Genomic DNA, 24,068 nt, shown 5'->3' with positions numbered 1-24,068 from the left:
GGAGTCCACTGAAGGTGACCCTATTAGCATAGTAAAAACCACACCCAGGGGTGGAGAGCTGGCATGCTAAAGATACATGTGTTGCATGTAGTAGCATGCTACGTGACAGCACAGGTGCAAGCACGACCCCACCTCTACGTGCCGTGACAAGGTACTCCTCCCCAGCCTTTGCCTAATAAAAGCCCCACAATCCTATTCCCTAACGAGCTGGTCACCCGCCCCTTTCCTTTTTGCGCAGGCTCCCTTGTGCCTCTTCTGTGCACAAGATAACAAACTCTTACTTTGACTTAGAAGAATATCTTTTTTGAGGTATTTGATGTTAGCAAAATGACGTGAGGTCCCCCAGATAAACAATATATATAGCACTCGTACTGCTTCAAATGAGTAGTTATACTTGGGTAAAGTAATAATGTTACTTTACCCAATAGTTACAGTTTTTTTCTTGTGATGAGAACTTTTGCTATTGACTCTCTTAGCAACTATCATACAATACAATACAATGTTATTAACTATAGTCACCATGTTGTACATTACATCCCTAGCACTTATTTATTTTATAACTGGAAGTTTGTACCTTGTGACTGCCTTCACCCATTTCACCCACCCCTGCCTCTGGCAACCACTAATCTGTTCTTTATATCTATGAGCTGATTTTTCTTTTTAGAATCCACACATAAGTGAGATCATATAGTATTTGTGTAACCACGGGCCTACTAGGACCAGTTCAACTGACCCCATCTTATCAACAGAATAATTAAGAGTTGTTTTTCAGGATCTAAGAGTCTCCCCTTGTCTAGTTCAGAATGGTTGAGATCACCAACACATCAACTGGGCCTGCCCAAATGCCCAGTAAGTGAGCCTTTTGATGTCAAAGGACTGAAAACCACCCTCTGATCATGCTAACACCACCATTTTGTGAACATGTGTCCTAGGAAGAGCCGTGAAGCTTGACTATGCTTGCAGAGATCATCAGTTACGTCACTTCTCCTTACCTCCAATCGTCTATCTCCAGACTTCAGAGTGCCCTGCCGCTGATCCCATAACTTTTACCCAATGTCCTAGATGAGGGAGACAAATCTGAGAGCTGATGCCTCCTGTCTCCTTGCTTATTGATCTCACAATAAAGCTGTATTCTTTTCTCAAAAGCTGATGATGTAATAATTGGCTTTTTTAATGCTTATCAGGTAGGAGAACCCCATCTTTGTGTGGTAATATTTATTTTCTCTTTTTGACTTATTTTGCTTAGCATAATGCCCTCAAAGTTCCATCCAATTTGTTGCAAATGGCAAGATTTCATTTTTATTAATGGCTGAATAATATTTCATTGTATATCTATCTATCTATCTATCTATCTATCTATCTATCTATCTATGTATCTATCTATCTATCTTTCTACCTACCTACCTACCACATTTTCTTTATCTATTTATCCATCAATGCACACTTAGGTTGTTCCATGTCTTGGTTATTGTGAATAATACTGCAGTGAACATGGGGGAGCAGATATATTTTCAAATTAATGTTTTTGTTTCCTTTGGATAAATACTCAGAAGTGGAATTGCTGGATTATACCGTAGTTCTATTTTTAATTTTTTGAGGAAACTCCATACTGTTTTACATAATGGCTGTACAAATTTACATTCCCACCAGTAGCGCACAAGGGTCCAAAATGTGGCTATTCTTCATCAAGAAATTAGTTTTCATTTAGATAACTGTGAGAGGATTTTAGGGGTGGGAAATGAGCTTGAGAAAAAACTGGATGAGGGCACCCAAGTTATTTCTATGTGTGCACTTAGTGATTTTAGGAAGAGAATAGAATTTAGAGTCAGAAAGAATTGTCTGGAATCATTTATCCCGCTGTTTTAAAAAATAAATTAGCAAGTCAACACCCCGTTATTTATTTCTCCCTAACACACTGATAAAGGAACTACTCCCTATCATCAGAACCCAGACTCATCCACTGTAAGGATTTTATTCAACCTGATTATTTATTGAGGTTTTTGTGGTTGAGTAAGCAAAGCCTGCCTTCCTAGTAGGCAGCAAGAGTTAACTCTGCCTGCTGTGTTTCCTCTTTCTAAGAGGAGCACTTTAGCAATGCTAATCAGTTGTACTGATTTTCTGTTTTGATTTTTCCATAATAATTAAGTGAATGATATGGAATGCAATCAGGTTTGGCACTAGGGGGTTCATGCAAATGATAGTTTATTTTTTTACCTTTTAAATTTCATTAAATGGAACCATAAGGAAAGTTGTTTGAAGAGGAAGACTGGGTGGGTGGGAGTAGCTTAACACTCTATTTAGAGTTTTGAATAATTTCAAAACGTCTATTTTAATGAAGTAAATCACCACTGTGTTGCCTTTTTATTCAACTGAAATAACACTATTTTTGAAGATTGTATTTTGTTTTCATTTGTACTCCAAAGTGGAAGATTATAGTGTAAGACAAGATGACACAGCTTAAAAGAGAGAAGTGAGGAAGAAAAATGATTGAACTTTCTTTCTTCAGGGTAGACACAAATGAAAAAAGGCACCCGCATGTACTCATCAAAACCTGTAGAAGGAAGCAAATGAAATCGGGAATGAGTATATGTAATGCCTAGACCACTTCTTCTTTGGGTTGCTTATCAGTGCTTTTATTAAACAAGATGGAACAAACGAAAGGACCATCCATGTTTCTGAATATAGTGAAATGTTGCGTTTCTACAGTTCTTTCCAGTCATTGACATATTTGTGAAATATCTTCTCCCCCCACCATATATAACATTTAAATTATTTTCTCAAATGGTCTTAAGCAGTTTATGTGAGTTTACGTGATTCCTGCATCTGGATCTAGCAATTCTTTTTGCTTTTCATATTTTATACTTTAAAGTAGATTATTCTAGAACTCAGCTAATTTTCTAATTTTAATTCTGAAAATGCTTTGGGAATAAGAGACTCAGGGATGTGTATATGCATTTTTTAATGTGCTGATATTTTCCCTTCCATGAATGCCACCAGCAGCTTTGCAAAGCAGTTTGATTTTCCTGTATGCTGAATTTCAAAAGCAATAAGGAGGTGACCAAATTCTGCTTTTTGTCCCCTACCATTTCTGTAGAAAGGTTAAAGGCTTTACAGGGTCATGCTTCAAGTGCAAAGCAAGAAGGGCTACCAAAAGATTAGCAGTAAAATTTTTACTTTAAAAGAGAACACACAGCCTCTTTCTTTTTCTTGGCATTTTGACTCATCGCTTGCAGCAATTTCTAACTTTACAGACTAAACATTTCTAATTGGGAAATGGATGGTTTGAGTCTGAGATTGTGACTTAGGAGATAAACTTTCCAATTTGGGGTAGTAATTGTTGTAAATAGATGGCAAATTACTGCTGACCAGCCCTCGTTTTGTCTTTGAGGAAAGAATGAAAGTTAATATACATATTTCACACTTCATTGAAAGGAAATAGTTATCCTGACGTAGAGAAAGCAATGAGACAGAGAGATATTTGCCATGCTTGTTTGTTACAAGCAAATGAATTAAAGGTTTTCTTCTTTTGATGGATGAGGAAAGCACTAACAGTATATTATATGTCTTCAACTGTGAAATGGAGATATTAAAAATACCTGCTCCTTAGGTAAGTTACGGTGAGGATTAAATAGATAATTAACATAAAATATTCAGCACTGTGCCTGGCTCACAGTAATCAGTCAGGAAATGCTAGCTGTTATTGTTTATCATCATCATCATCATCATTTTTTATTCATTCCTGTTAAGTGGAATAGCTTCTTTGGTTATATAATGTTAAGCTTCCGATTTTACCGTTTCATGACGGGTAGCCTGTGAGAAACATCAGTAATTTGAATTAATTTATAAGCCATATTTTGGTTCCCCATTTGTGCTTTATATGTTGGGATTATTTTGTGATGATTGAAATTCCCGTTTTAAAGATTTCACAACCTCTCGTGGTGGCTTACACTACCTTTCAATTACCCTACACATTCATGATATTTTTTCCTTATTGCAAATCAAACATTTTCTTTTGTTTTAACCTTTGTGGAGTTAGAGATAGTTAACTTGCCATAATATACTTGTCCTTATAAACAATTTTGATTTTGAACAATTTAGTACTTCTTCATTTGATCTATTCTCTTGAATTTGAAGCATAAACTATTTCCTAAGGTTAGGTTTTTGCTGGTATTATTGTTTATTATTTGTTTGTTTTAAGATAAACTTACCTTTTTAAACCACAAGGTTATTATTCAGGAAGTTCAGTTTCCAGATACTAAAAACTGGTGAGCTCATGGTGTGTAAAATTAATATAACTCCTCAAAGTGCCAGCTTTCACCCAGAAAATAACTGCTTTGGTCACATAACCTGGCCTATTGTTCCTAGTTTCATGAGATTACCAACAGGCATGTTAATGCTTATTTCCTTTTTAATTAGTAAATGGATCAGCTATTTCTAATTCATGCCCATTTTTATAATGATTATATAAAATCATTTTATGTAATATGGCAATTAAACTTTTCCTTCTTACTAAGTGCTAAGTTTCTGGAGGTGAAGAGAAGGAGATGATTCCCAGGTACATGCCGTTGCCATTGTTACTTACCCAAGCTGACCAGTGCCTGGCACACAGTAGATGTTCAATAAGTGCCCACAGATGACTTCATTAGAATATCTCATAGGAGCCTCAAACTTGACATCTCTAAAACAGAGCTAAAGCTTCCTCCCCCTGGAGGAGGAGGGCTTCTGTGCTTCCCATCTCAATGGTGGGCACAGTGTCCACCCAAGGGCCGATACCAGGCGTCCCTCCTCTCTCTGTCTGGCATTTAGTCGCCAAGTCCTGTGGATTCCACCTCCTAAAAATCTCCCAGATGCACTCAGTTCCCTGCAACCCCAATGTTACTTTCTTAGTTCCCCCACAGTGGTGTCTCACCTGACCTCCCTCGAAAGTCTCCCCCTGCAGGTCACTCTCCCCTGCAGCCAAAATGATCTTCTGATGTCACTGCACCCTTTACTAGTTGTCTCTTATCTTTGGATGAAGTTCACATACTTTGCAATGGCTTATAAAACCCATTGTGACATGCCCCCTGTTGCTTTCTCCATCTGAATTACAGTCATAGGTCACCTAACAATGGGGATACGTTCTGAGAGGTGCGTTGTTAAGTGATTTCGTCGTTGTGCGAACGTCATAGAGTGTACTTACACAAACTTAGATGGTACAGCCTACTACACACCTAGGCTATATGTCACTAATCTTACGGGAACACCATCAAATATGCGGTCCATCATTGACCAAAACGTTGTTGCGTGGCACATGACTGTAATAGGAACTCCCTAAATATGCCTGACTCTCCCTCACCTTCAGTTCTCTCTGCCTGAAACATTCTCATCCCTCTTCTTCTGTCTCCTTTGTCGGCCTGTTTTGCAAATATGTTGCTGCTTATTTTTCCATTCTGGTCTTCCCTTCTCTCAATAATACCAGGTTCATTTTCTCTAACACTGACCTCCAAACAGCTTTACACCTTTTTTTGTACACCTGGGTAGAAACCTCTGTATGATAGCTGGTTTTATTTCTGCTCAGCAGATGGGGAAACTGAAGCACTAAATATAAGAAATGTATGTCATGATTATTAAATTATAAGCTTTTTAATAGGCAGGGACAGAAACTAGATCTGTATTTGTTTTTTTTTTTGTGAGGAAGATTCACTCTGAGGTAACATCCATTGCCAATCTTCCTCTTTTTTTTCTGTGTGAGGAAGTTAGTCCTGAGCTAACATCTGTGCCAGTCTTCCTCTATTTTGTATGTGGGATGCCTCCACAGCGTGGCTGATAAGTGGAGTAGGTCTGTGCCCGGGATCCAAACCTACGAACCCGAGCTGCCAAAGTGGAGCATGTGGAACTTTAACCACTCGGCCATGGGGCTGACCCTCTAGATCTGTGTTTTATGTCCAGTTTTTGCACAGTGCCTAGGATAGAGTGGGCATTCAGTGCACATTGAGTGAGTTATTAAATGAATCTCAGTTTGAGCCTGAGGTGCCTCGTTCTCTAGTCAATGGAGCTTCTGTTTCATCATTTATCCTCTAGGACAAATGAGGCCAGATTCCTGTGTGAGTCCTTTTCTTCCAGAAGGGAAGTATGCCTGGTGAGAGAATCTGGAAGTCTGTGTTGTTCAGATTTGGTCGGTAGATTCCTTTGATGTTGACTGGCATGGATGAGAAGGGCTTTTGTTGTGGTGGCAATTAATGATGATTTGCACATTTTAGGAATTTACAAAATGGTGGCCACCTGGCACAACATAAGAAATACCTCTCTCTCCTGGACCATGAAATGTGGTGACCCGTCTATTTAAATCCATGGCTTGTCGTGCATATTTCAGCCCTAGTGACAACTGGTACTGAATGGTTGCTGTACTGAAAAGAATTCTGTTTGGGTCACTTTAATGCATCTCTAATTTGGACTTTTTTTTTCTTGTAGGTTGTTCTTCAGCAAAAATGGTTATTTCTTCAAACTCCTGCCTGGGCTTTATCTGTTTATTGTTATGCCACTGGATCAGGACAGCATCATCTCTAAATCTTGAAGACCCTAATGTGTGTAGCCACTGGGAAAGGTAATAGTTCTGAAAGTAGTCTGCGAAATAATTTCTGATAAGTTTCTTTATATATCATTATCAGTCTGATCTATAAAATTGGAATTTAGAAGAGATTGTAAAATTACTTTTATGTAAAAATCATTAGTTATATGTAATAAATTAGCATTATTCATCTTGGTCTTACAGAATATATGTTAGGTGAAAAAACCTTGTTATATTGACTCTAACACAAGTGTAATTGTTAAGATCCAGGGAAAACATTAATAGCTCAATTAAAATGATCTCTCTAAGGTCTTCTCCCTGCTCTGAATCTATTTGCAATAATTTGATAGGGCTGGACTTACGCATGGGAATGAATGAGTGAGCAGTGGAAGACAGTATGGAATAATGTACTTAAGTGTTGAAATGAATGCATAAAAAGATTGCGCTGTAGGTGGCCTGAAAAGGAAGACATGATTTCTGGAGGAACTGGAAAGACTGCATGGAGTCAGTGTCACTTGAGATGCTCTTGAAGACCTGAAGGAGACGAGTGGATGGCAGCGCTTGGGAGCGGTTCTGGGAATGGAAGGTAGCTTGAAACCAGTGCCATGCAGACCACTGAGGGCTGTGCCCAGCGAGACTGGAGTCTGTACAGGACTGGAGGAGGGCAAGATTGAATAGATTATACAAAAGCAGATAGTGTAATGTCCAGAGCTGGGCGAATTGCAGTAGGAAATACAGAGGAAGTAGAAAACAATGTCATTCTCAGAGATCTTATAGTCCCTTTTGGAACGCACGTATAGCGCAGATCACCTTGTGATATTGTAGTACCATCAAATGCAGTCTACACCACTCTAATGTGCTATTTGCATTCCTCACAAAGTATCTTTATCCAAGAATAACATGGCAAATGCAGGTTTTTCAAACAACTAGAAGGTGCCATCCTTCTAGCACTCTCAAGTACTAGAGAGTAATATGTTCTTTTAATAGCTATAAGGCAGTGACATCGAACTCTTGGTCTCTTTCTCCTGTCACCCTCAGCACCATGATTAGCACACCACAGAGTACACAATCTAATCACAGGTGTCACCCACTGGTAGGATAAGCAAAGCTCAGAGCCTTTTAAGCACAGCAGCTGTATTATCCCAGGGGCACACTGGTGCCCCTCACTCACAGCATTATTTTTCGGTGAGGGCTGTTTCCCGTCTCGATTGGCAGTGTTACAATTTGGATAACAGAAACATATTTCCCTGATCGATCAATGGGGTTATGTATCATTATGAAATGTTCAGCTGTAGAGAAAATGTGTGTGTGTAATAAATTTCTATGTATTTGTGGTATTAACTACATTCTACAAAATTTAAGGGGAGGGACCTCCTATTAATTTATAATTTTTATAACATCTCCCATAAAACATTTCACCATCAAACAAATAAGTATTTATTAAAGTAATAAAAATGAATCAATGAATACAAGAGTGGATACATAGCAAATTTAACAAAGGGAGAGGCCATTGGTTTTTGAACTTCTGGAGGATGATGGCTTTGGAATGGGAGGAAAAAAGCAAATTTGTAAGATACTGTGAAATAAGAACCAGTGGATCTTGGTAATACATTGACTGTAGTATGTGAAAGACGCAGAAAAGGCTGAGATTTAGAACCTGCTGTGCGAAAGAGTGGAGGTGTCATTGCACATATGGAAAAATAAAAAGAAGAGAGTTGATTTGAGAGGGAAGAGATTAGTGTGGTTGTGTTCATAAGATCAATTTGAAATATGGGCCTGGAAGTGCTTGGGAATATAGATTTAGGATTCTTCAGCATGTTGAGATGTGAACAAACTCCCTAAGGGAAAAGCTATAAAGAGAAAAGAATCCAAGACTTAAAGTAACCTAGCACCCGCTCATACGTACACATTTGTCCTGATCCATTGCTCCATATTTGATCAAACTTGCCAACACACATTGCATTATTTTTTTCACCATTGATAATTCCCAGTGTCTAAAACACTGCCTTGCATATGGCATGTGCTCAATAAATAATTGTTGACTGAGTAATTGTTTTCTGGCAGGAAATGAAATGACTAAATATAGACATCAATGGGGGAGGTTCCAGGGGCGGGGGAGAGAGACAGACAGACAGACAAGGGGCACATTAATCTCCAAACCTAATATAATTCTCCTGCTGCACGAGTGATTAGAGTAATCTCGAAAATACTCACTAATGGGGGGGGAAATTGAGGTTGAAAAAACAGGGACATGACAGAGATTCTTTTCCTGAGTATATTTTTTCTATGAACTGCTAGAAAGAAGAATCGACAACTACAATCTTCTTATTGATAAATTTCCTGTTAGAAAGCTAGGTTATGATTCTTTGAAGAAAGATAAAAGAAAGTGGAATTGTTTTGACAAGAATGGAGAAAGGAGTATGAATTAAAATGATCAAACAAAGGTGCAGGTGACAGGTTCTCCTTATTTTCAGAAACTGAAATGGGCTTGAATTGAAATGGGGAGAGGAAGATTAGCTTCAAAAACAGAGTTTTTGGTAGTCGGGCTGAGTAGGGCTCATTGTAGTCTTTCCTTATACTAAGACCCTCTTGTACCCAAAGGTGCTGAGCCGTAGAATCACCTGGATCCTTGTTTCTCAGAGCGTGGTCTGTGGAGCTTTGGCGTGAACATCACCTGGGAGCTTGTTAGAAATGCAGACTCCGCCTCAGACCCACTGAATAATTTCTTTTCGAATGAAAACATGCCTCATTTTAGCGCAGCAATTGTGATTCTTAGAAGTTGTAAATAAAATGAAGTTAAGGAAAATTAAATCATTTAAAATACACAGGAGTGCTTGTTATTAAAGGAATTCTGTGCAGCATCTTTTTGGAAAAGGAATAATTCCAGGAGTCATCTGTTCCTTCCCCTATAGCCTTTCCCTGTTCTGTGAGTTCCATCTATTGTGCTTCCATCTATTGGGGTTTCTTCTAAAGAAGCCACAAATGAAGAGAAGACATTTTTGCCCAGCCCTCTGGGGCTGGAACACAGAAGTGGTAGTAATTGAAGCAGCGGTCCTGAAGCCAGCAGAGAGAAGAAATGATGATTATTACTGTATCTGATTAAAGTAACAAGATAATTTTGGCAGATAAAATGTAATTAACCACTTTGGAATGTGTCCAAGTAATGATGGCTTTTTACCCCCTGTTCTTTGACCTTAAATTAAATCTTGCTGGAATTTCTCCCTGGATAATACTTCACAGGTTAAAATCACAGTGATGATATGTTTTCAGTGTGTTTGAGAAGATAAACAAGCAGGAGATAAAGAGTTTCGCATCTTGGTGCTGGAAATAGTGTAGAATTGAGATCAGATCCCTTTTATACCACAGTTTGCCCCTCATTGTCTGCTTTACAAGCTTTAGGTGTTCTAGCGACATCTGAGAGGGGACACAGGGACAGGATGGTGTCTGAGGGTGGTGGTGTTGGTGCTGGCTCTAGACTGACCCCTAGCACTGGGAGCTCATTTGTGCTGAAAGCAGGATTGGACTAGACAATCGAGAAGTTTCCTTCTTCTTCTTTGACTTTAAGAGTGGCTGCTGATGAACTTGCAGGTGTGGACTGTTAGCACAGGCACTAAGTTCAAACAGCCCTGACACTGGCCAAAAAAGCAGTGCTAGAGACCAGAGGAGGCCGGCCCATTCTCAGAGACATTTCCCTTCATGATGAAAGCACAGAGCTTCCAGAAAGTGGCCCCTTGAAAAGTGATACCCCCTTAATTGTCTAACCATAGGTGGGTATTGAGCAAATTAGGTGTAGTTGCTTATGGAATATTTGGCAGTCATAATTTGAAGACTGTTTATTACCATGGAAAGATGCTTAGGATATACTTTTTTAAAATTTTTACTTGTATATTTTCTCGTTTTTTTTTCTCTTTTTTTTTTTTGAGGAAGATCAGCCCTGCGCTAACATCTGCTGCCAATCCTCCTCTTTTTGCTGAGGAAGACTGGCCCTGAGCTAACATCCATGCCCGTTTTCCTCTACTTTATCCGTGGGACGCCTACCACAGCATGGCTTGCCAAGCGGTGCCATGTCTGCACCCGGGATCTGAACCGGCCAACCCTGGGCGCTGAAGCAGAACCTGCGAACTTAACCGCTGCGCCACTGGGCCGGCCCTAGGATATACTTTTAAGTTAAAAACATCAGTATCAAAATTATCTGCTAGCATGATTATATAATAATATAAAAACAAGAAAACTAAACTAACCTCCCCCCGAAACTGTAAAGAAGTACGGCAAAATGCTATTGGTTATGTACGAGTTATGGAATTCTCTTTTCCTAAAATTTTTTTTCCAAATTTTGTTGTGTGATTATAATACCATTAAAATGCAAAAAAAAGAGAAAGATTGTACGGAAGAGAAAAAGTGTATAAAAACGGACAAAAGAAAGGCCAGCTTGGTGGCGCAGTGGTTAAGTTTGTACGTTCTGCTGAGGTTTGCCGGTTTGGATCCTGGGTGTGGACCTACGCACTGTTTGGCAAGCCATGCTGGGGCAGGCGTCCCACATATCAAGTAGAGGAAGACGGGCATGGATGTTAGCTCAGTGCTAATCTTCCTCAAAAAAAAAAAAAGAACAAAAGAAATTTGATATGAAAAGGCTCGACACCCTTCTCCCGTAAACTTAGGTGGAAGCCTCAGTTTATGATCAAAATGAAAAATAATTCATATTCAATCAGTTCTGAATTGAGTTTGAACTTCTGAATCATTTTAATGAGAAGGGTCAAGACTGAAGAGAAGTGTTGAAAACACAGTGAATTTTATTCTCCTATTTTCCCCAAACTATATAAATTTCTCTTTTGAAGCCATATCACCTTATTTTCAGCATTTACGTGCTGGCGTCTCTTGAGAGCAATTTATGGCAGGAATTGCATAGAAGTTGTTCAATAAATGTTTCTTGAATTGGAATCCTAAATGGTTTGATTACCCTTTCATGGAGAAGGGCTTTTTTGTTTTCTAAAACCAGAGAAACATCTGCAAATGTATGCTATAGGTGAGCAGCACGTGACAAGAAGAGGAAATTCGTGTACTTGAACATTTCTTCTGATTTAGGCAATCTTGCAGGCTGTCAGAGATTAGTGAAAGCATTTTCATGTTTGCTTGTGGAATCAGTTCCCCATCCACATCAGATGGGTTGTGTTTGGCCAGGGTCCGTTTGTTGATTATCACTTTCGCTCTTCAAGGCATGCAGACCTCAACATCATAACGTGGCCTTTGAAATTTTATGGAAATGCTGCATGAGGTCTAGTTCCAACAAACTAATTTAGTTCAGCTAAATTAGCACTGTAGAGCCTGGTAGAATCCTTTTTTTTGCCCAACTGGCATTAATTTATTGTGGTTTCTTTTTCATTCTCATAGCACATGTGGAAAGTTGCTGTTTTGCTCATGGGTCATGTCGACTGCACCTATGTAGGCAGTTCCATATACAGAAGACATACATTCACTTTGCTCTCCACTAGGAATGGAGAAATAATGCTTCAGGCCTCAAGATTCAGCTATTTACAAGCAGCTGGGTAGGAAGGAAAAAAATTGGCGAGGAAGTCTTAGAATTTGCATCAACCTGAACCTTAGGAGACCAGTAGGGATCTGAAGAAAATAATAATAGCTTAATGTGATATTTCCTCCCAGGAACACTTATATTTTAACAGAGGCCTTTTCTTTACCCAAAAGGGGTTATATCACAGATGTAGGCAGTTGTGTACTCTACGTTCACCCGAAACTGTTCTTGCAGGTAGCAGCAGTGTCATCTCTTGCAGTAGAAGGAAACAGCTATCTGAAATGTATGTTAGAAATTCACGTGGGAAGGGATCTTCACGACCATCCCTGACCCCCAGGTTTTAAGATGTGATAATGAAAACCCAGGGAAGCGAGGTTATCTGCTGAAGGTCGCCCAGTTTCTCAGTGTCACATCAGGATTGTCAAAATCAACCATAAATGCAGACCAGATTTAAATTCCCTGAGCAGACAAAGCTAGTTAGTCATACGTGCAAATCTTAATTTAGCTTATTTTGCAAGACAAGTGAGATTAATTTAACTTGGGTCACTTCTTGCTTATGCCTTCAAAAAGCATAGGCGAAATTTGAATAGTTTCCCACAATTGATGTGACCACTGACCAATTCCCTTTCATTTAAGAAAATTTTAACATTGCAAGCAGTCACTGTGAAGAGTGAACACTGCCTGCCTTTGCACCGTATGAGCTGCCTTATAACAATACACATCAGAGCCTCATTCCATGTTTTGGTTTGAGTGCTCCCAGTTTGCAAACTGTCTTTTTGGTGTGTGCACATAAAAAATTTACTAATTCCTACTGAAGTGACTTTTGGTTTTACTTCTGGGTTTCATGAACTTTTGGCAGGGTTATAACCCTGTCTTTTAATTAGTGATCTTTTCAGTTGGGCTTGTTGCGTCTGAGTAAGAGTTGTGGAGGATCCCTAAATTTATCTAGAAATCAAGTTGCAATGTCCCAAACAATGAAATACACAAAAGTGTGACTAGTATGATTGTTTCATGGATGTCCTATTGAAGCCTAAGTACATGTCACTAACAGAGACCAGCTGGGAAAGAAATCCCACTGGATGTGAGGCCAGCACCGCACAGCTTTCCAAATGAGAAGGTTCTGCCCTAGAGGTCACCTGAATTCTTCAGGAAGAAATTTCAACCTTTTTCCTTCCGTACCTTCTCTACTTGATAGTTCCTATTATTGAACTTGGGCTATTGATTTGCAGCAAGTGAGCCCGTGATTGTGGCCCGTATTGTTTGTTAGTGTGAATTAAGGATTTTCGTGGAGATCTTTAAGAAACTGTTGATGAAAAGAAAATGGTTTGGAAAAGAGGATTCTCCAGATTTTCCCGGAGGCAGGAACTCTAATCTCTTGGGCATGTAATAGCCTGCTTTAAAATGAAGAAGTATGGGATTGAACATTGAATGTTTTTTATATTTCATGGATGTTTTTCACCCACATTCTTAGGCCCATAGGATTGCATGCTTTTACTTTAACAAGAAGCTGCTAGTGAAAATGCATTGGAAATGCAACAGCTGGCTGTTCGTATGATTATTTCAGGCTAATTGTCTCAGCCATATGTTTAAAACTGGGTTTCAAGACTTCTTTGTTGTTTTTATTTAGAGGTTGGATTTTCTTCTTCTGCATGCGAAGTAGGGCAGGCACACGAAAGCAAATGATTCCAAATTCCAACCCGAAAAATATGCTCTTTCTGATTTTCCAGAATCAGTAGCAAGTGTACTGGGTTATGAATACTCAAATTGTCTCTTTGCTGATTACCCCTATCATTTGCATGCAGACTTAGATTGAAAACTTTTTGGGAAAGATCTTGGTTATCCCTAGACCCTTGGAGTGAAGAGATGGAATTATACACAGAAAAATACATGGTGATATATTTTTATATTCAGGAATATCAGAGTTTATGGTGAATAATAAAACAGAAATTTTTTGAAATCTATAGCGTGAACTCTTGTCTTTTAAATATATTATTAATATTGGTCCTTTTGGGGTTCTGGTTCAAATAAAAACCTTTGAAAATGTGGAGATTCTCTGTTAAAAGTCAGTGTGGAGTTGCAAAAAGAGATAATGTAGCCTACAGTTGTTTTTCGTACATAATATATCATTAAGGTAAGAAAGAGAAATATTGGTTCCTTATCTTTCCTCTTCTTTTCAGCTACTCAGTGACTGTGCAAGAGTCATACCCACATCCCTTTGATCAAATTTACTACACCAGCTGCACTGACATTCTGAACTGGTTTAAGTGTACACGGCACAGGTAAGGGAAGCTCAGCTATGTTTCTGACTTTGGCTAACTGGGAGGAGTCTGATACACCGACATTAAATATTTGAGAAGGTGCATCCATTCATCTAGTGAGGAGTTATTGAGCGCTTGCTATTGTTCCAAATCACAGGAGATATAGAAAAGCAATAAGGTTGTCGGTGCCCTTAAGGAGCTTGTAGAGAAAATGTCTACTGCTTTCCATCGTTTGGTTAGCAAGAACTCACCCAGCTTTTGAGTTGTGCATAACTGGGGGAAATACTCTTAAATATGGACATCACCAGTTATCAAGAAACTCATATCCCAGCATATGTTTCTACTTGAACATCTGACTCAGTTTAGGCTAACTTAAATTTGACCTCCACTTAAGTAAAATAAGCCCCATATTTTTTTCTGTAAATGTGAAAACAGAAAATAAACAACATAATGAATATTAATGTTAATATGGAAGGGAACCATGGTACCTTAATTTTATTTGTAAAATACTTATAGAAGTACGAGTCATGGGTCTAGGGTGGCACCTGCTGGTTTATGCTCACTGTCACTTCTTCAGACGAGCTTTCCTTGGCCACTCTATCTCAACCAGCTTTCCCTCCCTGTCACGCTCTGTTCTCTCACTCAGGCTTTATTTTTCTTCACACCATTTAATCATTACCAGTCTTGATATGATATATTTATTTATTCAATGTATATCTTTACTTAAGTTCTGCAAGGAATTTTTCCTTTAAAACATATGTAAGTGAATGATGGTTAGATAAGTATCATATGTGATATAAATCAATACTTTTCAAGATATTTCAAGATAAGTGAAATAGAGATGTCACGAAACTTCTGATCCCTTGAAATAAAGTGTAGGTTGGCTTAAATGGGCAATCTTAATATGTTCTTAGCAAGTTGATGCCTTAGCATAATATTGGTCAAGACATAAGTTCTATGTTTCTTAATTATTTTGGAGTACTTTGCTTTTCATACCTTTATCATATTTAATAGCTCTTTTGTATTAAAGTATAAATTCTTGGTTTCTAATCAAATTGCAGGTCAAAAAAAGTAACAGTGTGCTTTTTCCCTCTGTATAGAATCAGTTATCGGACAGCCTATCGACATGGGGAAAAAACTATGTATAGGCGCAAATCCCAGTGTTGTCCTGGATTTTATGAAAGCAGAGAAATGTGTGTCCGTAAGTAAGACCTCCATCCCTTGAAGTTCACTTATTTTTCCCAGTGCTGATTTTCATCTGTTAATGGCAGCCGAGATGGAGGCCTGGGGAGGTGGGGCGCCTTGGATCGTTTCCTTTCACTCTTGGCTGCTGCTGTCTTGGTCTGTGCAATGAGGGAAGCGTTAACCCTGTCCCTCTGTCCTATCAGAAATCTCCAAATGAATGTCGCTTGAGGAGAAAACAGATGTCATAGAAAGATGATTCAGGGCCGGATGGAGCAATGTTAATTACGGTTCTTCAATAGAAGTCTCTTTGGAAATTGGTCAGGGAGTCATTAGACTTAGGGCACAGCCGAGAACAGAGACGTAACTTTCCTGCAGCAGCCGACCAGAGTCCCGAGGAAACTTCTGAGAGGCCAGCGTGTTCTTTTCTGGTGCATAGAATGATGAGACTTATTAAGAGTTGAAGAGCTTTCACAATAAGAAATGGCTATAAGTCTGGGTCACAAAGTAGACCTCCTTTTTTCATTGCCTTTTTCTCTCCCCTTTCCCCTTCCCATCTCACCAATTCATTCTGAGACATCTGTAGACAAGTTTGATATTTTATGATACACTTCAGAAGATCCTAGAGTATCATGTGGGATGCAGTTTGCAATTGAGATTTCTTGCTATTGTGTATACGACATGTAGAAGAGACATCATTAAAAATGATTTTGTTCAAATGTTTTGGTTCAACACACAGCTAGAGGGGCACCTTTGCTTTCTGAGCTGAGACACTGATGTTGAGTAGCGTGGAGAGACACACGGTTCTGCTCTGATTTGGAGGCACTGGGAGTGGTTGGACACATCTGGGCTTAAGAATCCGTGGAGCCAGGTGACAGCACTGGCTCTGCCGCCGCTCAGCCGGGTGACGTTGGAGAAGTCATTTTACCTCCTTGAGGCTCCTTTGCTCTCAAGTAGAGAAAGGGCTTGGACTGCTATGTGTCCTCTTCCTCCCAACCCTGGATTCTATTCTTTATGTAGACAGGAGATTCCTCAACTTTGATTCAGAACCAGGGCTATATATGATAATGTGTTGATTGAAAAAAATTAGAAAATGTAACTAAACAAAAAGAAGAAAAAAAAACACATGGTGAATTGTATTTCTGAGTTACAATTTGAATCATAATATTTTGAATTACATTGTCAGTAAATGTACTTCTGTAACATATTGCAAATATTGGTATGTTATTGCATTATAGGTATTTCTTTAACCATTTTCAACTGTTGAATATTTACATAATTTACATGTTTTACCTATTATGAACTGCCCTAGAAGACATCATTGTGGTTAAATCTTTGTTCATACCCTTAATTAATGGGTAAGGATAAATTCCTAGAAGTCAAATTGCTGGGTCAGAGGTATATACATATTTCTGAAATGTCTGGTGTATTTCCAGTTTGTACCCCACCAGCAATATATGAAAATGCCTTTTTGCTTATACCCTGTGCCAATTTTCCCTTTGCCATTTTTTCTTAATTTGCAAGTTTTTGATTAATAATGATGCTGAATAAGAAAAATTACCTGTTTACCATCAACCATTTTAGAGAATAATCATAAACTGATCTCTGTGGCCCAGGCTGATGGAAATTTTCAAAGGAAAACACTGAGTGCACAGACTGAGACTGGGGAGGCCAGGTTTTGGGGTGACATTATCTTGGTGCCCTTGCCAGGTTTCAAACTTAGAAGCACAACTGTCAGCATACTGAGAGAGTAGTTCCACCCCCTAGGATTCATTTCTGTTATCCCAGATCATAGGAATTATGTATAAAGCCAGGATGCTAAGTCATTGAGTTACACAGAGCCTGGAGAGCTTGGGCTGTCTTCTGGCCGTACCTTCTCTCCTTGAAGGCCTGGCATGTGGGAAGCTAGATTTTAATGGCAAACTGGTATGGGGAGCGTGGATCCATCCAGGCAGAGAGTTTCAGTGCTTCGTGGACCCAACCTTCCACACCCCAATCCCTCTGTCATTTTATTCAGTAGTGCAGCCCATCTCAGAAAGCTGGCCAATTCCACTAGCACCATCATACTTGACAATTACAATGGTAAAAATAACTTTTCCTTTATCTCACACTAGACAGGTTGTGAGGTGTCCCCCTGACTGCTTGGATAGGCATCTCTAGCATTTGTCTCTAAAATTCTCCTTTTTCTAAACCTTCTTGGCTGACCAACTGCCCCTGGAGACTGAAACATTTTTCTTTTAGATATGTTAATATATTTAATCAGCTTACTGTCTAGTCTCAGAGGTCTGGGGGCTCTTTGGTCTTTAAGGGTATTTTGCATCTCTCCACTCTGATGTCTTGATTTCATAGCTCATCCCCATAGGACAATCATGCTTCGCTTACTTCCTTGTTCTTGGGGATGCCTCCAGTAAAGCTTCTCTACTTTCAACAGCTGGCACTCGTGAGGCACCCTTGTGGATAGAAAAGGAAGAGAGAACACGCAATTCTTGGTTCTGCTTTCATAATCTTTTTCGACTAGGTTTTGCTGCCAGGCACATAGCACATTCAGCATTTTTAACTGTTTCCAGTTACCAAAAGGAATTCAATCACAGGAATCAGTTATAATTTTAGTTTAATTTTTGGTAGTCAGTTTACCCAGAAGGCAGAAAAGCATGGTTTCATGCAAATACCTGTATTTGAAAAAAGTTTCATTTAGGTAACAGGAGTAGATCCTTCTGGAAGGCAAGTCCCATCCTCCCATTCCTCCCCACCCCTGCTTCATCCTGCCCAAGATTATGCACTTCTGCTAAACTCTCAGGCTGTGCGGAAGCTGCTGGTCCACAGAGCACGCTTTGAATAACAAGGCTCTGTATCCAGAAGACAAATATATGTCGTCGGGCGGGAAGAACCACAACAGAGAGTGGTGGGAACAGTGTGGTTAGAAGCCTTTCCTAAGAATCTGGTTGGAAAAAAAGAATGGATTGGAAAATTTTCCACAAAGAAAATATTACTAGGCATGAAGATGTCTATGATTCCTTCATGAAGTTTTAGCCTGTTGATAAAATTAATTAAACTTTTAAGATTATTCATCCTTCAAGGTTACTATTCTTACCTAATCTTGTGTTTTATTACTTTTGATTTGGAGAAATTCAAATATTAATGAAGAAATACCCAGAGGAATGGTGTTAATGTGTGTGTGTACATTTATATGTGTATATATGTATGTAGTGTGTGTATGTATATATGTGTTCATATCTACATTTTTTTTTAAGTTGAGCGATAATTGACATATTAGTTTCAGGTGTAGAACATAATGATTTGATATTTGTATAATTGTGAAATAGATACAAGTTAATTAAAATAAGTCTAGTTAACATTCATCAGCACACATTTACACATTTTCTTTTACTTGTTATAAGTACTTTTAAGATTTACTCTCTTAGCAACTTATAAAGTATACAATACAAAATTGTTCACTATAGTCACCATGCTGTACATGACATCCTCAGGACTTATTTCGTTTATAAGTGGGAGTTTGTTTCTTTTGACTATCTTTACCCATTTTGACCATCCCCTATCTCTGGCAACCATGTCTGTTCTCTGTATCTATGAGTTTGTTTTTTTGTTTTTTTTTTAAGATTCCACATGTAAGTGAGATCATATAGCATTTGTCTTTCTCTGTCTGACTTATTCAGCACATATGCCTTCAAGGTCGATCCATGTTGTTGCAAATGGCAAGATTTCCTTCTTATATATGGTAGAATGGTATCCTATATATATATATATATACACACACACACACCACATCTTCTTTGTCCATTCATCCATTGATGAAAACTAAGATTGTTTCCATGTCTTGGCTATTGTAAATAATGCTACAGTGAACGTCGGGGTGCAGATATGTTTTCAAGTTAGTGTTTTTGCTTCTTTCAGTTAAATAGCCAGAAGTGGAATTGCTGGATCATATGGTAGTTCTGTTTTTGATTTTTTGAGAAACCTCCATACTTTTTTCCAGGGTGGCTGCACTAATTTGTATTCCCACCAACAATGCACAAGTGTTCCCGTTTCTCCACATCCTCGCCAATGCTTGTTATTTCTTGTCGTTTGGATAATAGCCATTCTAACAGATGGAGGTGATATCTCATTGTAGTTTTGATTTGCAATTTCCTGGCGATTAGAGATGTTGAGCATCTTTTCATGTACCTGTTGGCCATCTGTATGTTTTCTTTGGAAAAATGTCTATTCAGATCCTTTGCCCATTTTTAAATTGGATTGTTTGTTTTTTTGTTATTGAGTTGTACGTGATCTTTATATATTTTGGATATTAACCCTATCAGATACATGATGTACAAATATTTTCTTACATTCACTATATTGCCTTTTCATTTTGTTGATGGTTTCCTTTGCTGTGAAGAAGCGTTTTAGTTTGATGGAGTCCTGTTTGTTTATTTTTGCTTTTGTTGCCTTTGCTTCTGGGGTCAAACCTGAAAAATCACCACCAATACCAATGTCAAGGAGTTTACTGCCTATGTTTTCTTCTAGAAGTTTTATGGTTTCAGGCCTTATGTTCAAGTCTTTAATCCATTTTGAATCGATTTGTATATAGTGTAATATAGTGGTCCACTTTCATTCTTTTGCATGTGGCTGTCCAATTTTCCCAACACCATTTATTGAAGAGACTTTCCTTTCCCCATTGTATATTCTTGGTTGGTTTGTCGTAAATTAGTTGACTATATATGCATGGGTTTATTTCTGGACTCTCTGTTCTGTTTCACTGATCTGTGTGTCTATTTTCATGCCAGTACTATACTGTTTTGATGACTATAGCTTTGTAATGTAGTTTGAAATCAAGGAGCGTGATGCCTCCATCTTTGTTCTTCTTTCTCAATGTTGCTGTGGCTATTCAGGGTCTTTTGTGGTTCCATACAAAGTTTAGGATTGTTTGTTCTATTTCTGTGAAAAATGTCATTGGGATTTTGATAGGGATTGTGCTGAATTTGTAGACGGCTTTGGGTAGTATGGTAATTTTAACAATATTAATTCTTGCAATCCATGAGCACAGAGTATCTTTCCATGTATTTGTCTTCCTCAATTTCCTTCATCAGTGTCTTATAGTTTTCAGTGTATAGATCTTTCACCTCCTTGATTAAATTTATTCCTAGGTATTTTATTCTTTTTGATGCAATTGTAGATGGTATTTTTTTTCTTAATTTCTCTTTCTGATAGTTTGTTATTAATGTTAATAATTAATTTTTGATTTATGGAAGTTATAAATCCCAAAACCTAGTTGCTTCTTAAGCTAAATTCAGCTTATAGATGTTTCACTCATTAGCCTAACAAACTTTAACAAACACATTAAAGGGCCTTTGACTGATGTTTTATAAATTTAAACACTGTCAAGTTTTTAAAATGGAATTTATATATTTAATAAATTCAATTTCCATTCTAAATAATCCAGCTTCCAAGCTGACAAACCATTCCATGTGCTTGAATAATTTTTGTAAATCTAATAAGTTCAATTTATTAATAAGGTGAAGTCTTAAATTTCCTTAAATGCTCTAACATTGTATTTGTAAGGTTTCAACTTTAGAATAACATCTCTAATCAATTATGTCATTACACGTTTAGAAAATGACATTAGACTGTCCTCTTATTCTAACAGGCCACATTCTTTTAAATATTACAAACATCTTTTTTTTTTTAAAGATTGGCCCCTGAGCTAACATCTGTTGCCAATCTTTTTTTTTTCCTTCTTCTTCTTCTCCCCAGAGCCTTCCAGTGCATCGTTGTATATTCTAGTTGCAGGTCCTTCTTGTTCCTCTATGTGGGACGCTGCCTCAGCATGGCTTGATGAGTGGCACTAGTCTGTGCCCAGGATCTGAACTGGTGAAACCTGGGCTGCCGAAGCAGAGCATGCAAACTTAACCACTCGGCTGTGAGGCTGGCCCCCAATGATGTATTCTTTTTTCATATAATTCTTATTTTTTTACAACGACACATCTCTTGTAAATAATAAAATGATATCCAATTGCATTTTGCAAATCTCATGGCTACGCCTGAATGTGAAATCATAACCTCTAAGCTCACCTTGTTCACCCTCTTCCACTCTGCCTTGGTGCTGGTCCCATGTACAGTCTGAAGTTATAAGAATGGCAGTTATGTGGCTCTCCCTCCAGGGCATTAATTTCCTCTACAAGATCAGCAGTCTCCAGACACTTCCCATCTTCCATCTTCTCAAACCCCCTCTCCCCACCCAAGATGCCGTATAGTTCTTTAATTTAGAATTTTGAACTTATTCCTAAAATGAAAAGATACCTAACACAAATTGACCTAAATGTAGTGTGTTCCAAGATTATCTGTTAGCGTCTATTTCCTCCTCACTGTTTTGGCTGCCTCACTTACCCTTCCTGCCTGCCTGCCTGCCTGCCTTCCTTCCTTCCTTCCTTCTTTCCTTCCTTCCTTCCTTCCCTCCTTCCTTCCTACCTACGTACCTACTCTAATGTTGGACATTGAAATAGTTTAGTGGCTACAGTGAGTATCATTTCATATCTCTCTTTGCACATATGAGTGATTCATAAGATAAGTAGGATTTCTGGGACAAAGGATATGCATGTTCTATCAGTAAGGTTTAGTTTCGGCTGTGAGATAAAAGTTGTTTACTTCTCATATAAGAGTCCAGAGGTAGGTAAACCAATAGGGGACCCAGGCAATTTCTACCCTTCCACTCCACCATCTCTAGGGTGTGGGCTTCATCTTCATCTACCATTAATGATCTGTATGCATCAATCTAGGTCCCAAGCAACACATGGATAAGGCGAGAGAAAGAGGCAAATGGCAATGCCAGCTGTCTCCTAAGGAAAGTTCCTAGAAGTAATCACATTCCATTTCCAGAATTTAGTCACATGGCCTCACCAAACTGCAAAGGCATCTCTATTCTGGATGGTCAGGAGCCCAGTAAAAATATATTTCTGTGGGAAAGGAATAACAGATATTGGGAGCAATCTGAGCCACATTTTAAGACTTTTGGGTACAAATTGCCAAATGGTTGTCCAGACAGGTTGTAACCACTTGCATGCCCACTAGTAGTATATGAAGGTGCCCACTTCCCCATATCCTCACCAACACTCGGTATTACTATTGCTTTCAACCTGTTGGGTGAAAAAATGGTACCTTGCTTTGCTTTGCATTTCTGTATTTAGTAGTGGTGCTGTTCTCCTAAAAAATATATGTTTATTAGCCATTTGTATTTTGGTTTCAAGGACAGAAACAGTTTGGGGGATAAAGTGACTGCTTTGTTCTTCAGAGAGCCAGACAAATGCTGATTAAAAACAACAGGTGGCAGTGGAAAGAGACACAGGCTGATTTCAGGGCTGGTAAAAGAGACAGTTTGAGACTCAGACTTGAATCCCAAATGCCAGGTCAAACAAGAGGGTGGCTCAGGCCCTTCAAAGCCCCTTAGACTCACCGACATCACTGGGATCCATTCTCTCATCACCCCGAAGTTCAATATGTCCCTTTCTCTCAAGACCTCAACTGATCACAGCTCCAGGGATGGTTTGGAGCCGGGGAGCCTCTTGTCTTCTCCCACGGCCCCCCATCATGAGCACTGAGGAGAGAGGAATAACCTCTGGTCCCGCGGCCATGACGGGAACCCTAGGCAGCCCAAACTGAAACGTGAATGCTCTGGTCCATGGAAAGGAGTTGAGACCCAGCCTCTTAGCAAGTGGGGATCACTTGTAGATTTGATCTCATGGGACTAGGGAAACTCACAGGAAAAGCAGCAGCAGGGTGGGAAGTTGGCAACTATCCTTCTGTGAGAAGGATTGGTTAATCCCAAGACAAGCCTAGCTGTATTTTTTCTTTTTTTAAACATTGGCACCTGAGCTAACATCTGTTGCCAATCTTCTTCTTCTTTTTTTCTTCGTCTCCCCAAGGCCCCCCAGTACATAGTTGTATATTCTAGTTGTAGGTCCTTCTGGTTGTGCTATGTTGGATGCTACTTCAGCATGGCTTGATGAGCAGTGCTAGGCCTGCACCCAGGATCCAAACCGGTGAAACCCCGGGCCACTGAAGTGGAGTGCACGAACTTAACCACTCATCCACAGGGCCGGCGCCTGGCCATACATTCTTACTTCAAGGTCCTTGGTTTCACCATGGCTGATGACAGAGAAACCATCTTCATCTACCATTAATGATCTCTATGCATCAATCTAGGTCCCAAGCAACACATGGATAAGGCGAGAGAAAGAGGCAAATGGCAATGCCAGCTGTCTCCTAAGGAAAGTTCCTAGAAGTAATCACATTCCATTTCCAGAATTTAGTCACATGGCCTCACCAAACTGCAAAGGCATCTTTCATTTCATTGTAAGCAGGGCAGCTTGCAGCAGAATCGTGAATGGACAAAGGGTCTGGGCATGGCTCCCTTCTCCAGTCCAGGTCCCAGCCCTGCCCTAGATGCCCTGTATTCTTCTGCTGGATGCTGCTGCAAAGGAAGGGATTGTTCAGGTGAGTTTCTTTGTGGTAGACTTAACTCTGTTACCCTGTTTTTGTTAGATGGATGAGGTCAAATGCTGAC

At 39.1% G+C, this 24,068-nt stretch overlaps 1 protein-coding gene across 2 annotated transcripts in view; it reads left to right on the top strand.

The window, feature by feature from the left end:
• Positions 1 to 24,068, top strand: part of MEGF10 (multiple EGF like domains 10) — a 163,727-nt gene that overhangs the window by 33,224 nt on the left and 106,435 nt on the right. For both annotated transcript variants that reach the window (XM_014859529.3, XM_070517491.1), the window contains exons 2-4: positions 6,451 to 6,583; positions 14,252 to 14,353; positions 15,433 to 15,533. In XM_014859529.3, the coding sequence (XP_014715015.3) occupies positions 6,468 to 6,583; positions 14,252 to 14,353; positions 15,433 to 15,533 (319 nt within the window). In that variant the 5' untranslated portion in view covers positions 6,451 to 6,467. The remainder of the gene's footprint in view (positions 1 to 6,450; positions 6,584 to 14,251; positions 14,354 to 15,432; positions 15,534 to 24,068) is intronic.

This window comes from Equus asinus, chromosome 9 (genome assembly GCF_041296235.1).
Source record: "Equus asinus isolate D_3611 breed Donkey chromosome 9, EquAss-T2T_v2, whole genome shotgun sequence".
NCBI classification, from domain to species: Eukaryota; Metazoa; Chordata; class Mammalia; order Perissodactyla; family Equidae; genus Equus; species Equus asinus.
Note: the sequence above shows the minus strand (reverse complement) of the source record. Positions and strands in the feature narration are given on the sequence as shown.